At 44.0% G+C, this 12,379-nt stretch overlaps 2 protein-coding genes across 2 annotated transcripts in view; one reads left to right on the forward strand and one right to left on the reverse strand.

Annotated features, from left to right (window-relative positions):
* Positions 1–3,842, forward strand: part of LOC136181122 (NLR family CARD domain-containing protein 3-like) — a 236,446-nt gene extending 232,604 nt beyond the window's left edge. Inside the window, exon 5 of the mRNA XM_065961524.1 lies at positions 1,694–3,842. Coding sequence (XP_065817596.1) covers positions 1,694–2,280 — 587 coding nt within the window. The 3' untranslated portion in view covers positions 2,281–3,842. The remainder of the gene's footprint in view (positions 1–1,693) is intronic.
* The window catches only part of LOC136181101 (NLR family CARD domain-containing protein 3-like), a 785,212-nt gene that overhangs the window by 320,444 nt on the left and 452,389 nt on the right, over positions 1–12,379 (reverse strand). The window lies entirely within an intron of this gene.

Here is a 12,379-nt window from a genome sequence, read left to right on the forward strand (position 1 = left end):
CTCACAAGGACTGAGTTATCATCTGTTTCTTTAGATTTTGATCTGTTCATCCAATCCAGTTAAATTTCAATTAAAACAAAAACATGTATGTTGTAGAGCCTAGATTGATGGTAAAGAAATGGTCTCCATGACTTCAGAAACACAGTTTAAAAGTAGTTAGACAGGACAAAGGGACGTGGCACACTCCTGCTGCCATCACATTGTGTGTGACAGTGAAAGTGGAAATGAGGCTCCTGTTTGTGCTGAATGTGACCTCTGAGGACAGAACAGTTGGAGACAGCAGATGGTTCATAGATTCTTTGTGCTGCACTTTGATTAGTCAGACTTTATTCACTGCATGTGTTTGTTGATTTGGATCTCCATTCTTCCTGGCTGCCATGGTAACTCCATTTGAACTTGATTAGAAGTGGATTATTACATTTCAGTGCTGTCAAACATCATTCAGTGCTGAATATGAACTGTAAGTTTGATTGGCTCTCAGTAAGTAGGGGTGTAACGGTACACAAACATTTCAGTTCGGTACAGTTCTCAGTTTTGAAGCTTTGGTTTGGTACATTTTCACTACAGTAAAGGGACCTGATGCAACGCTTTTTTTTCTTTATAGGAACATTTATAATTTCCCTTTTACACATTGGACTAAGTGCAGCATCGACAGTTCAGACTTGTACACCTGCTCAGGTTACTTTTTAATAACATTTTAAATTAAACATTGTAAAAAAAACATAAAATAAACTTATGTTGCTTCCTTCAACCAAAAGAGTCTCCAATAAATAAAAGATATGAATGAAATAAAGTATTTTAGAATGAAATGAAGTCATTAATATAGCCTATATATAAAAATATTTCTTTTAAATTACACTTCCACCTTTTAGTTTATGAAGGCAACACTTTTTTGAATGCCCTTTAAGCACATAATAAACCTAATCACATCTGGGACAGTGTAGTTTCAGAACTATTAATATTTCCCTCTGTCGATATAAGAACTTCAATGGCATTTTTTATGGCTTTGGCTCGTTTAGAATTACTAGCAAAAGGCTGTCTGTTTTTTCCTAGTTGCAGTGATGTTTACGTTCGCATGGTGCCTTTTCAAGTGCTTTAATAAGTTGGACGTGTTGCCTGTGACGTACCCGATGTCCGCTGAACAACAACGGCACACTACTCTCGTCTTGTCAACGTCTCTTTGTCCATTATTGTGGGAATGGGGAGGGAGGTGTTCATTCTATCATGCTGCAGGTTATTCTCCCACACAGACGCGTCTCCCCCTCCCCTTTTGCTCTTAGTTTGAACGGGATCATCGCTGAAAATGAAAACAAAACTTAAGAGTAAGTCTGTAAAAAGAACTCCATCCCGGTTATATGCAACTGTCCAGACCAACAGGACTCGAGGAACTACTAATCTGCACAGTTTGCACAGTTTATGTTTGAACTTTTTTACAAGTTACTAACTAAAAGCTGTGTCCCATACCAGCAGCCACAGCCTTCCTCCACCCTGAGGTGTGCTTCAGCTTTGCGGTCCGTGTGGGAACACAGATTAAATCACTTTTGTTCCGCACGTACTCGGATCAGTCCTGTACTGAAACGGTCCGGTCCGAGTACGTGTACCTTTACACCCCTATCAGTAAGTGTCAGTAAAGTTGTTGATGAATGAACAGATGATAACCTGCAGCTGTGTTGTGTCTCGTTCTCTCCATCAGACGCCTGTGAGCTGGAACTGGACACAAACACAGTGAACAGAGAACTGAAACTGTCTGACAACAACAGGAAGGTGACACGTGTGAAGGAGCTTCAGTCATATCCTGATCATCCAGACAGATTTGATTACTGGCCTCAGCTGCTGTGTAGGACTGGTCTGACTGGTCGCTGTTACTGGGAGGTCGAGTGGAGAGGAAAGGTTTATGTATCAGTGAGTTACAGAGGAATCAGAAGGAGAGGAGACAATGATGATTGTTGGTTTGGATATAATGATCAGTCCTGGAGTCTGATCTGCTCTGATGAAGGTTACTCTGTCAGTCACAATAACGGAGTAACAAATATCTCCTCCTCTTCCTCCTTCTCCTCCTCCTCCTCCTCCTCCTCCTCCTCCTCCTCTTCCTCCTCTGTCTCTCACAGAGTAGCAGTGTATGTGGACTGTCCTGCTGGCTCTCTGTCCTTCTACAGAGTCTCCTCTGACACACTGATCCACCTCCACACCTTCAACACCACATTCACTGAACCTCTCTATCCTGGGTTTATGTTCTGGTCTCGTGGTTCTTCAGTGTCTCTGTGTGGTCTGTCAGTCTGAGAAACACTGCTGACTGAAGATCAGCTGACTCTGTTCACTCTGTCCAGCTGGTCTGTTTCATGGTTGGGGGGCGTGATAATGGGGGGTGGGGGTGGTAATGGGGGTTAAATGTTCTACATTACAGAAAAACAATGGACCCCCTTCTTTAATGTCTGTATTGTTCTGATCTCACCAATAAAAAACAAGTGACAATTAAACAATTAAATTCCTCCTCCTGCTGTCTTGATATTGGCAGCAGGAGGAGGAGTTATGGCTCCAGATCTGTTACAAATGGTAAACTTGTCTCTCAGGTGTCTTCCCACAGGCCCTGAAAACAGCAGTCATCAAGCCACTACTAGAAAAGAACAATCTAGACAATAATGAATAATTACAGGCCTATATCAAATCTTCCTCTGTTAGGTCAAATGATAGACAAAGCTGTGTTTCAGAAGTTAAATAACTTCTTGATATTGAACAACTGTTTGGATGTCTTCCAGTCAGGTTTTGGACCAAACCGCAGCACTGAGACAGCTCTGGTTAAAGTGTTTCATGACATCCGTTTAAACACAGACAGAACCTCAGTCTAAGTTCTTCTTGGGTAACACTTTATATGAAGGTTCTTGAAATAAGCTGTTATTACCATCAAATCTGCTGTATAGGACACACTTTAAACCCTCAGGCATCCGTTTAATTTACTACCCTCTTAAGTCATTAAGGACAAAAATGTCCACTTCCAAAAATCTGCTATAAAAATAAAACAGATTACTTTTTTTAGTTGTTGCTTTTTTCTGCATAAATCTCTTAAACAACTTCAGCCCTGCTCAAAACTACCAAACATTCAATCATTTTGAGGATTTTAACCCTTTAGATGCCAATTTCATTACTTGATCACTGTTATTATTTATTAAAAAAATAAAAATAAAAAAGTTATTTTCCATATAACAAATATTTGGTGGCTGGGGGATTTTTTTTAAAATCAGTCTTGAATATGTCAAAGATTATACAAAATATTGACTTTGATGCATTATTAGTTTTTGTGTAGCATCAGATTTAAAATGTACTACCCTCTTGATTCATTAAGGACAAAAATTTTCACTTCCAAAAACTGCTATAAAAATAATACAGATTAATTGCTTTTCTGCTTTTTTGGGTTAAATCTTTTGATCAACTTCAGTCCTGATCAAAACGATCAAATATTACTTTATTGGTATTATTCAAAAGTCTAGGTGTCATGATTTGGTCTTTTTTAATTTTGTTTTTCAGTGTTTAGTGTTTCTTTATGTTCTACTGTGTTTTGTTCATTCTTGAACAACTCTAGTTGTCGTCAGTGTTTCTTGTCTTGTCTTCATTCCTTCCTCTGTGTGTTTCCCTCCAGTGTGATTGCCCTGATTGTCTTCACCTGTGTCATTAGTCTCACCTGTGTTTGATTACCCCTGTGTCTCTTTAGTCTCTGTGTTTCTTCCCTTCTGTGTCAGTTCATTGTATGTCATTTGTCTGTGTCTTTTGTAGTATGTCAGTTTACTCGTGGCTCCTTGTTTTCTCCGGATTGGATTTCTAAAGTGAGTTGTTGTTTAATTAAATATTTTTTTTGTTAATTCTGCATCTGGGTCCTCGTCTTAGTTTTCTCGTGTGTGTGTGTGTGTGTGTGTGTGTGTGTGTGTAACTTTTTTGAAAAGCTGTGGTGAATTTAGCCGTTTTAGGCCCCAACAATCCCCAAAAAAATTCAAAACAATGTTTTTCACCAAGAAAAGAATTGGGAGTGATGTCAAATTAAAACTGTATAATCAAGAAGTGGAGAGAGTAAGACACGTTAAGTTTTTAGGGTTCTGGTTTGATGAGAGGGTTACATGGGCTGCATGTTCAGAAAGTTTGAAATGTTGTGAGTGGGGGGTAGACTGCTGTGAAAGCCATACTGGATGAATAAGATCAGTATTAGATTATGGTTGTATTGTATATGGATCAGCAGCAAGCACAACTCTTAAAAAACTAGATACTATCCAATATCAGGAATTAAGACTGTGTACAGGTGCTTTTAAAACAACACCAACACTGAGATCAGTCATTTGTTCAGATTCAAGTTCATCACTCATCAGTTTACAGTCATTCAGACAGCAGACATTTAGACAACAAACACTATACAGAAGTCAAATGATGTTTTTATTGGTACCTGCACACAAAGGCTTCAAAGGAAATGATTTAGCAGACAAGGTGGCAAAGGAGGCTACAAAACATACTCAAATGGATTTGATAGTTAGCATTAGTGGAACAGAAGTGAAGAGCATTATTAAACAGAGACTGAAGGAAAAGGTGGCAAGACTCAGATTTGGACACACTGGATTCAATAACACATTGTTCAAAACAGGAAAACACAAATATGACTACTGTGGACGAGAGGAGACAGTGGAACATGTTGTTAGACACTGTCAGAAATAAAGTTTAATAAGAAGACAGATGATTGAGAACCTGAAAGAAATCAAAGGCTTTATGTGATTTTTTTTGATCCAGCAGATGTCGCCCTTGAGCACCAGCATGAAACCAAAACAACTTGTGCTGCATTGTTGTGTTAGCATGCTAATGCTAGCGATCTTTATTATGCTGGTATCTTCACACTGCATGTAAATTTACCTGAAATGAGCGTGATCTAGAAACACAGTTAAGCAGTGAGTACAGTATGTTATTCTTCTTTTCTCTAGTCCCTCAATTAAATAACTTTTATACGTGAGGGGAGGAGTCAGCCGGCTGTCCGGGCGATGTAAACAAACTGAAGATAGGACTCTGAAAACATCACAGACAGTGGGACTCGGGTGTTACACCCATTGTAAACAGTCATGACTCACAGAGTTATTTTCAGAGGATATACTTGATTTATATTATATTTAAGTGTGAAAAATTTGCATATAAAGCCTTTAAAGTATATTTGGATTTAATAGATATCTTACAAAATAACTTAGAAAATGAAGCTGTAGGACAAACTCAGTTGGTTGACAAGATATAATAGATTTTTATCTGGTTATTATTTACAGAAAATAGTACATAATAGATATTTTGATCCACACTCCTGACCAGTAGGTGGCAGAAAAGCACCAGTTTGTTGTTTGCCAACCACCATAAAACCAAGAAGAAGAAGAAATGGAGTGAGTAGATTTATTTCAGAGCACTGCAGAGCAACCTTTTTAAAGTATAATTTTTGACACACTTTGAGAAGAAAACTTGGAGGTAACTCAGTCTCCTGTTGCATTGTACTGAGACAAACTGAACAAAATGTCTGCTAAATCATCCAAAGGAAGAAAAACATGTCTTTTAACCACGAGTCTTTTTACTCCGACCGCGGCCTCCACTGAAAAACCTCCCCGGGGAGAAGCAGCCTCAGCTGCAGCCGCATCTACGACGGACACGGAGACTTTTCAAAGTGAGCTTCTGTCCTCCCTGCTCAAAGATTTGATAGAGACTCTGAAGATTGAGGTCCGGGCTGTGTTGGAGAGTGAAATGGCAGTCATTAGAGCCGACATTACTGCAGCCAGGTCCGAGCTAAAGGAATACAGAGAGTCCATTACATCCTCTCTGTCTACGTTGAGTGTCACGGTAAAAGGTATGGAGGAAAGCCTGTCTGCATGCACTGATGACGTTTCACATTTACAGAAAGAAGTACAGCGACTCACTGCAACAGCTGATACTCTGATATTTATCATCCTCTCTGTCTGTATTTCTCTTCATCCTCTCTGTCTCTGTATTTCTCTTCATCCTCTCTGTCTGTATTTCTCTTCATCTCCTTTGTCTCCTGTGCGTGTTTCTTTATTTCATCGTCTCCAGTTGTAGGAATCTGTAATCTTGTGTTCATGACGTCACAGGACTTCAGGGCAGCACTGTGCCTCCGGTTGCCTACTGTTGTAAAAAAAGTTCTAACTTTTGGCAGCTTGGACATCAACCTCTCTTTTTCCTCCCTCTACATCCTTTTTTCTGCTCTGCTAGATAAACTTCACTTCATACTGGCTTGTTCGTTAGTTTCTATCTTCTCTCTTTCGCTTTATTCTCTTTTTTTGTCTCTCTGTGATGCCGTGTCAATCATTTCTTTAAAGAGATACTTCACCCGTTGAAACATGAATCTGTATTGACATTGGGTCATATATGTAGAATTGTGTCTTTTTGGCTGATGTGGATGAAACACAACAATTCCCAGAATGCACAGCAACGCAGGCCACTCCCACTAAGGTCCTCTATTCACAGACATTTACTACAACACATACGGCCGTTTCCTCAACTGATTCAGAGATTTCTTCCAGAAGGAATTGGCATCTTGGAAATTCCTGTCAGAAAACAGACTCTATGTCTGTGTCCATAGGCAAACAGTGAGAGCACCGACACTACCAGTCCGCCCCAGCTCCTCGTCCACACCGCTACCGACAGTCAGGCCTTCAAAATTCATTTCATCCATATCAGTTTTTTTCGGCATCATCAGCTTTCTCCATAGAGCCTGTTAGCAGGATGCACGACCATTCAAAAATACTACCAGGTTTCTAATGATACAAAGCTTAATGCAAATGGCTGAAGTATCCCTTTAAACACGCTGTCCACTAATGGTGCATTCAGGTGGTGTCGGAACACATCGGAAAAACAAGATTCCTAGTTGTAAAATGCACATGAACACCTGCTCAAGTTGGAAAAACAACTCGTCACTCAGAAAAGAATGAGGTGCCGACTTCCCGACTTGATGTCATCACATAGGGGGAAAAATATGTTTAGTTAATGTTAACATACTTTTTAATTTAAAAAAAGGGGTTGTGTCGGGCTGTGGCCGAGGGAAACCTCGGACTGTTTTCGTCGGGTGCTTTTGGGTGCGATCACTGCTCTTGGTCGTTCTCCACTAAGGCAGGACTTTCTAACCATAGAAGGTCCAGCACACGGTGGCATATCACCGGGATTCCCAGATGGCGACGAACAGTAAACGGGTTTCCAAGCTGACGAGGAGCGACACCAAGGACAAATATCTATCCCATTTGGCAACGGTGAAAAGGGAGACAGCAGCGGCCCTGGATGAGGCTGTCTCTCACCTAGTAGGCCGGACTCGTCCCCAGATTAGAGCCAGGTGGAGGATGCTTAGCAAGTCTTCGGTGTTAGTCGACCCAGTCCCCTCCAACACCTTAGACGCCGAGCTTCTAGACCTCGAAGCTACTACACCTACAGTCCCAGTGGTTTCCGTTTTGGCTCCGGTCCTAGTGCAGGCGGGTCAGTCCGCTACCACCAGGCGGGGCTTCTTTTCAACCGACATCCGTACCATCAATAGCTATGTTGGGGCCATCCAGAGGTTGCTCCAGCGGTGGAGCTTCAGGACCCCTTACATGTTCAACGTCGAACGCTGAGAGCTAAGCGGAGAGCGGGGAAGGGCGGGAGGAAAGGCAGGGCTTGTCCTCTCTATAAGACCACCCAGGAATGGCTGCTTGCGGACAGGTCCGCAGCGGCAAGGTGGATATTAGACGGTGTGGAGGAGGTTGCTTGCAGCATCGATAAGGGAGTCATTGTGAGCGCTTACAAGAAGGTGTGGGGCAGGGGTAGAGGGCTTGGGTCAGTTTGCGGCCCTCCCTGCAGCCGACAATGCACCACTTCAGTGCTCCTTCTCACCTGCGGAGGTGTTGAGGGCGCTGAAGAAAATTAACAATGGCTCGGCCCCCGGGCCCGATCGCATCCGGAAGATGGATCTGTTGAAGTGGGACCCAAAGGGGGTCAAACTGGCAGATCTGTTCAATGCGATTGTCCTTAGCGGCCGTCTTCCTGCCTGTCTTAGGGGTAGTCGCACTACCCTTACCCTAAGTCCTCTTTACAGAGGGACATAAAGAAATGGCAGCCCATTACCATCGGCTCCGTGATCTTGAGGTCTCTGTCCAGCGTTCTGACTAGTCGGTTGACTGAAGTGTGCACCCTGCACCCCCGCCAAAGGGGCTTCATACCAGCCCCTGGTTGCTCCGAGAACGTCGTGGTAGTGGATGGACTCATCAACCTGTGCAAGAAGAATGGCGGTTCACTGGCATGTGTCTTTATTGACCTCTCAAAGGCCTTTGACTCGATGTGTCATGCACACCTTGCAGAGGTGCTGGACAAGAGGGGGGTTGATGAGACGCTCAGGAACTTCATTACCGACTCCTATAAACGGTGTTTTACTAGGATCAAGTCGGAGAGCTGCCTCACCGGGAAGATTAGATTGCACAGAGGAGTGAAGCAGGGGGACCCCATGTCTCCCTTGCTTTTCAACTTGGCAAACGACCCTCTTCTCCGCCTGCTTGAGGAGAGGGGGGCGGGGGTAACTGTTAAGGACTTGACAGTGTCGTCCTTGGCCTTTGCTGACGACTTAGTCCTTCTGAGCGGTTCCTGAGCGAACCATCACTGCTCTTAAGCTTAGATCCAATGTAATGCCCACGTTGGTGTCTGGCACTAGAGGCCGGCCAACGGCTCAGAACCTTCTGAGCTGCCGCTTATATAAATCTCACCGAGAGACCATGTGGCACATAGTCAGCTCCTGCCCTGGGCTATAGAAGAATAGGATGAGGAACCATAATGAGATCTGCGAACTCCTCAAACAGTCGGAGTCCCTGACCTCCTGATGAGGAAAGGGCTCCTAGCTATCATTGTCGATGTAGCAATCGGCTTCGAGGGCTCAGACGAGACCCTCAGTGATCTTGCCAACAGCAAGTTTCACAAATACAAGCCTTTTGCCAAAGTAGTTAGGGGTCACTACCCAATCCTGAAACGGGTTCGTGTGCAGGGTTTCCCCATCGGGGCGCAGGGGAAATGGCACGGACCCAACGGCTCATTACTGGGCGTCCTGGGCCTTAGTAAGTCACAGAAGACCAGCTTTGCCAAGCTCTTAAGTAAAAGAGCCTTGCTCTTTACCAGATTTGATCAGAACTTTCTTTAAAATCATTCGTTCCAAATGAATGACTTCATCTTGGAGGTCTAGTAGCACCGGTAGTCCCTGTGGCTGGCAGCGAGTCCGCATTACGCGTGCGGTCCCGATTGGCGTCCTGTCCTCCTCGGTCGCCCCCCGACATGTTCACGGGGGCGACGGCATGTGGCAGGGTTTCGGGGGGCATGGCGGGAGCGGCCATGGCCGCTGGTAGCCACTGTGGCTGGCAGCGAGTCCGGGCTACGTGTGCGGTGCTGGTGGGCACTCTGGTTTCCATGTCGCCACTGTTGGCCGGTTGGGGCCCTGGTTCTTGTTTATTAATATGTAGTACCCGGACCGCGAGCCTGGACCTTAACATTATCCAGAAGTGGCCTGTTTATGTCGAACCCTACGGGGTGCTGTTTGTCAGGGCCGCAGGGCCCTGTCCAATTAAGCTAAGTTAATTATTATATTAAAGCTATAAAGCTGATAATCTGTCATGTGTGATATGTATGAACACACGTCTCCACACTGTAGCAGCAGGTGATGAGCACTGACACGTTTCACCATCTCCCTCTGTCAGGGTTAGGGCTTTGGTTGAGTTTCAGTCTGAGGTAAAGAAGGAATGATAAGAAAATAAAAACACATCGGCAGGTTTGATAAAGGACATGTTAAGGGTTAAAAAACTGTGGACTGGCTCCAGTCACTGACTCTAAAGTCTCCGTACAGTCCTGATCGATGTGACATGAAAGAAGAGAGAAAATAAGATAAAGAAATAAAGAGTATTTTTCTGCTCTGAACTCAAACAGCTGAGTTCCTTCTCTCTTCTCCTGATCGAGGTTTAGTTCAGTTTACGAGACAGGCCTGATAAAAATCCTAAAACAACACCTGGTGACGGTTAAATGAAGGTTAAATGAAGGTCATGGTGAGGGTCAAAAGAAGTCTGAGCTGACCGGAGATGAAATTTAACTTCATTCACTCCGTCCCTCCCCCCTCAACTACCCCCTCAGAGGCGTGAAGCCGCTTTAATGTTGTCACACTGCAGGTCAGCTGTGAGTGAACGAATGTGACTCAGGTGAGGACGACCTCTGCTCACCACACTATGCCTCCTCGCAGACAGGACACCTTTTAATGTCTGCAGAGAGAAAACAAAGAGCTGCACAGTGAAAGCATCAGAGATGACAGCAGAAGAAAGATGCTACTTGTTAAAAACAAACATTAGGTGGTTGCTGCTCCTCTCTCTCTCTCTCTCTCTCTCTCAAAAAGTTCAGACGACTCTCTGCTCTCAGAAACGATAAACAACGACACTGAAGATAAAGTAACTGTTTCCTGTGAGTTGCCTGAGTTTGTTGCAGCCTTTGGTTGCTTCCTCTGGTAGCTGGTTGTCAGTTGTCACTCATGACGCCTCACCACCATGAGCTCCAAATGTCTCATGAGTCCTCCTGCTCCTCCTCCTCTCCACCATTCAAAGATCTCCTCCACCACCCTCCTGTGTCTGCAGTCTGTTACAAACCTGGACAGAAACCTGCTTCACTCCTCAGACCTCCTCAGTAAAGCTCCGCCTCTTCCTCCTCAGTCACCTGACAGGTCGTGAAAAACATGTGTTTGTCCTCCTCAGACTCCTCCTGCATCATAAGTTCCACCTCCTCCTTTTACTCCATGTCTCCTCTGCACCTGAAAAACCTCCAATCAAACCTCCACATTATCTCTCCATCCTAAACCCACTTATTAAGTCAAGTCTGACTCTGGAACAACAGAAGTTGCAGTCCTCTTTGTCTGCTCCTTCACGTGTCAGTATTTCTCCTCTTCTGTTAAAAAACCTGCACAAAGTCCGACCATGTCTTCCTCAACATGTGACCGTTTCAAATAGCTGATGACTGTCTCCTCAATCTCCTCCTGCACCAAACTTTCCACCTCCACAGCCGTTCTCTCAGTCTGCTAAAACCTGCAACAACACTCCTCCTCAGCTAGCCTAGCTGGCTTTGGTTTAAAGTCCTCAGCCTCCTTGTGAGATTTGTTTAAGAAACTCAAACTGTGGGTCCCTCCTGCTCAGAGAACTCCTCAGTGCTCCTCAGTCCATCACCATGCTGTCAACTCACTCCTGATGGTTTCCTATTCCTTCAGTTTGTCCTTCTAATGTTCCTCATCAGTCAGTAGTTCTTCTTTAAGGCTGCACAGTGGAAAAACTCATCCTCGTCTTTTTCTGACTACAACCTCTCTGAGATGACGTTAGCTCCTCCTGAAATCTTCTTACATCCAACCTGCAGTCCTTCTGCTCTGCTGAAACATGACTGCTGATCGTCCTCCTCCTCTGCTGAGAGCTGCTTTTTAAAAGTCTGCCGGCCTCCTGCTCCTCAGTCGTCTAAATGTCTGTCGCCTCCTAACATCTGTTTCGACCACAGAACAGCTGAGCTCTTTCTCATCTGCTGACAGAAATACTCTCAGGTTATGTTTCAAGCAATAATTCTCGTAGATTCTCTGCTTCACCTGCGCCTTGCCTGCTCCAAAGTCTATAAAAAACGGGCCATGGCGTGATGTGACAGTTTGACGCTGATCTTCTGCTGTGAACATCGTATGAAAAGTCCTGCCTCTTGCTCCTCACATCCCTGAAAGGTTCCTGATCCCAGTACTGCCTGAACAGTTTCATCTCCTCCACCTGTAAGTCGATTTAGACCTAAAATGATCTCACAAAACTTAAACTAATTGTTGAAGCTGCTTCCCTGTTGTTGTCTCCCTCCTCACTGTCTGAATGTTGAAATCTTCTCTGAGAAAAAGTAACAAGTTGCTCTCACAGCCTCAGAGATCACATCCAAAGCTAAAAACAATTTAAAAAAAAAACATTCTGCTGTGTTTAAAGCCAGCTGATAATTCCTGTAAGTGTGTGAAGCTGCAGTCCTTCCTGGTGCACACACTAAGAACTCTGCTCCAGTTGAAAAGTCCTGAAAAGTCTTAATCAAATTGTAGATGTTACCATGGTGATGATCAAGGTCATCACGTCCTGCAGGAGGAGACGAGGAGAATCAGAGAGAGCTTAAGCTGCAGTCACCTCCTCTAACACTTCCTCCTGCAGCTGAGAGAGAATCCGTCCTCAGGGAGACAGCTCTTGTTTGCACAATGCAAAAAAAAAATCAATAAATAAAAACAACAGTTTGATTGCACAGTTGAGTATTTTTGTTCTTTTTGTTGCTCCTCATGTTGAACTGTCAGAGTGAAGCTTCTCTGGACGCTGTCAGTGACCAAACACCA

This window comes from Labrus bergylta, chromosome 2 (assembly GCF_963930695.1).
Source record: "Labrus bergylta chromosome 2, fLabBer1.1, whole genome shotgun sequence".
NCBI lineage: Eukaryota > Metazoa > Chordata > Actinopteri > Labriformes > Labridae > Labrus > Labrus bergylta.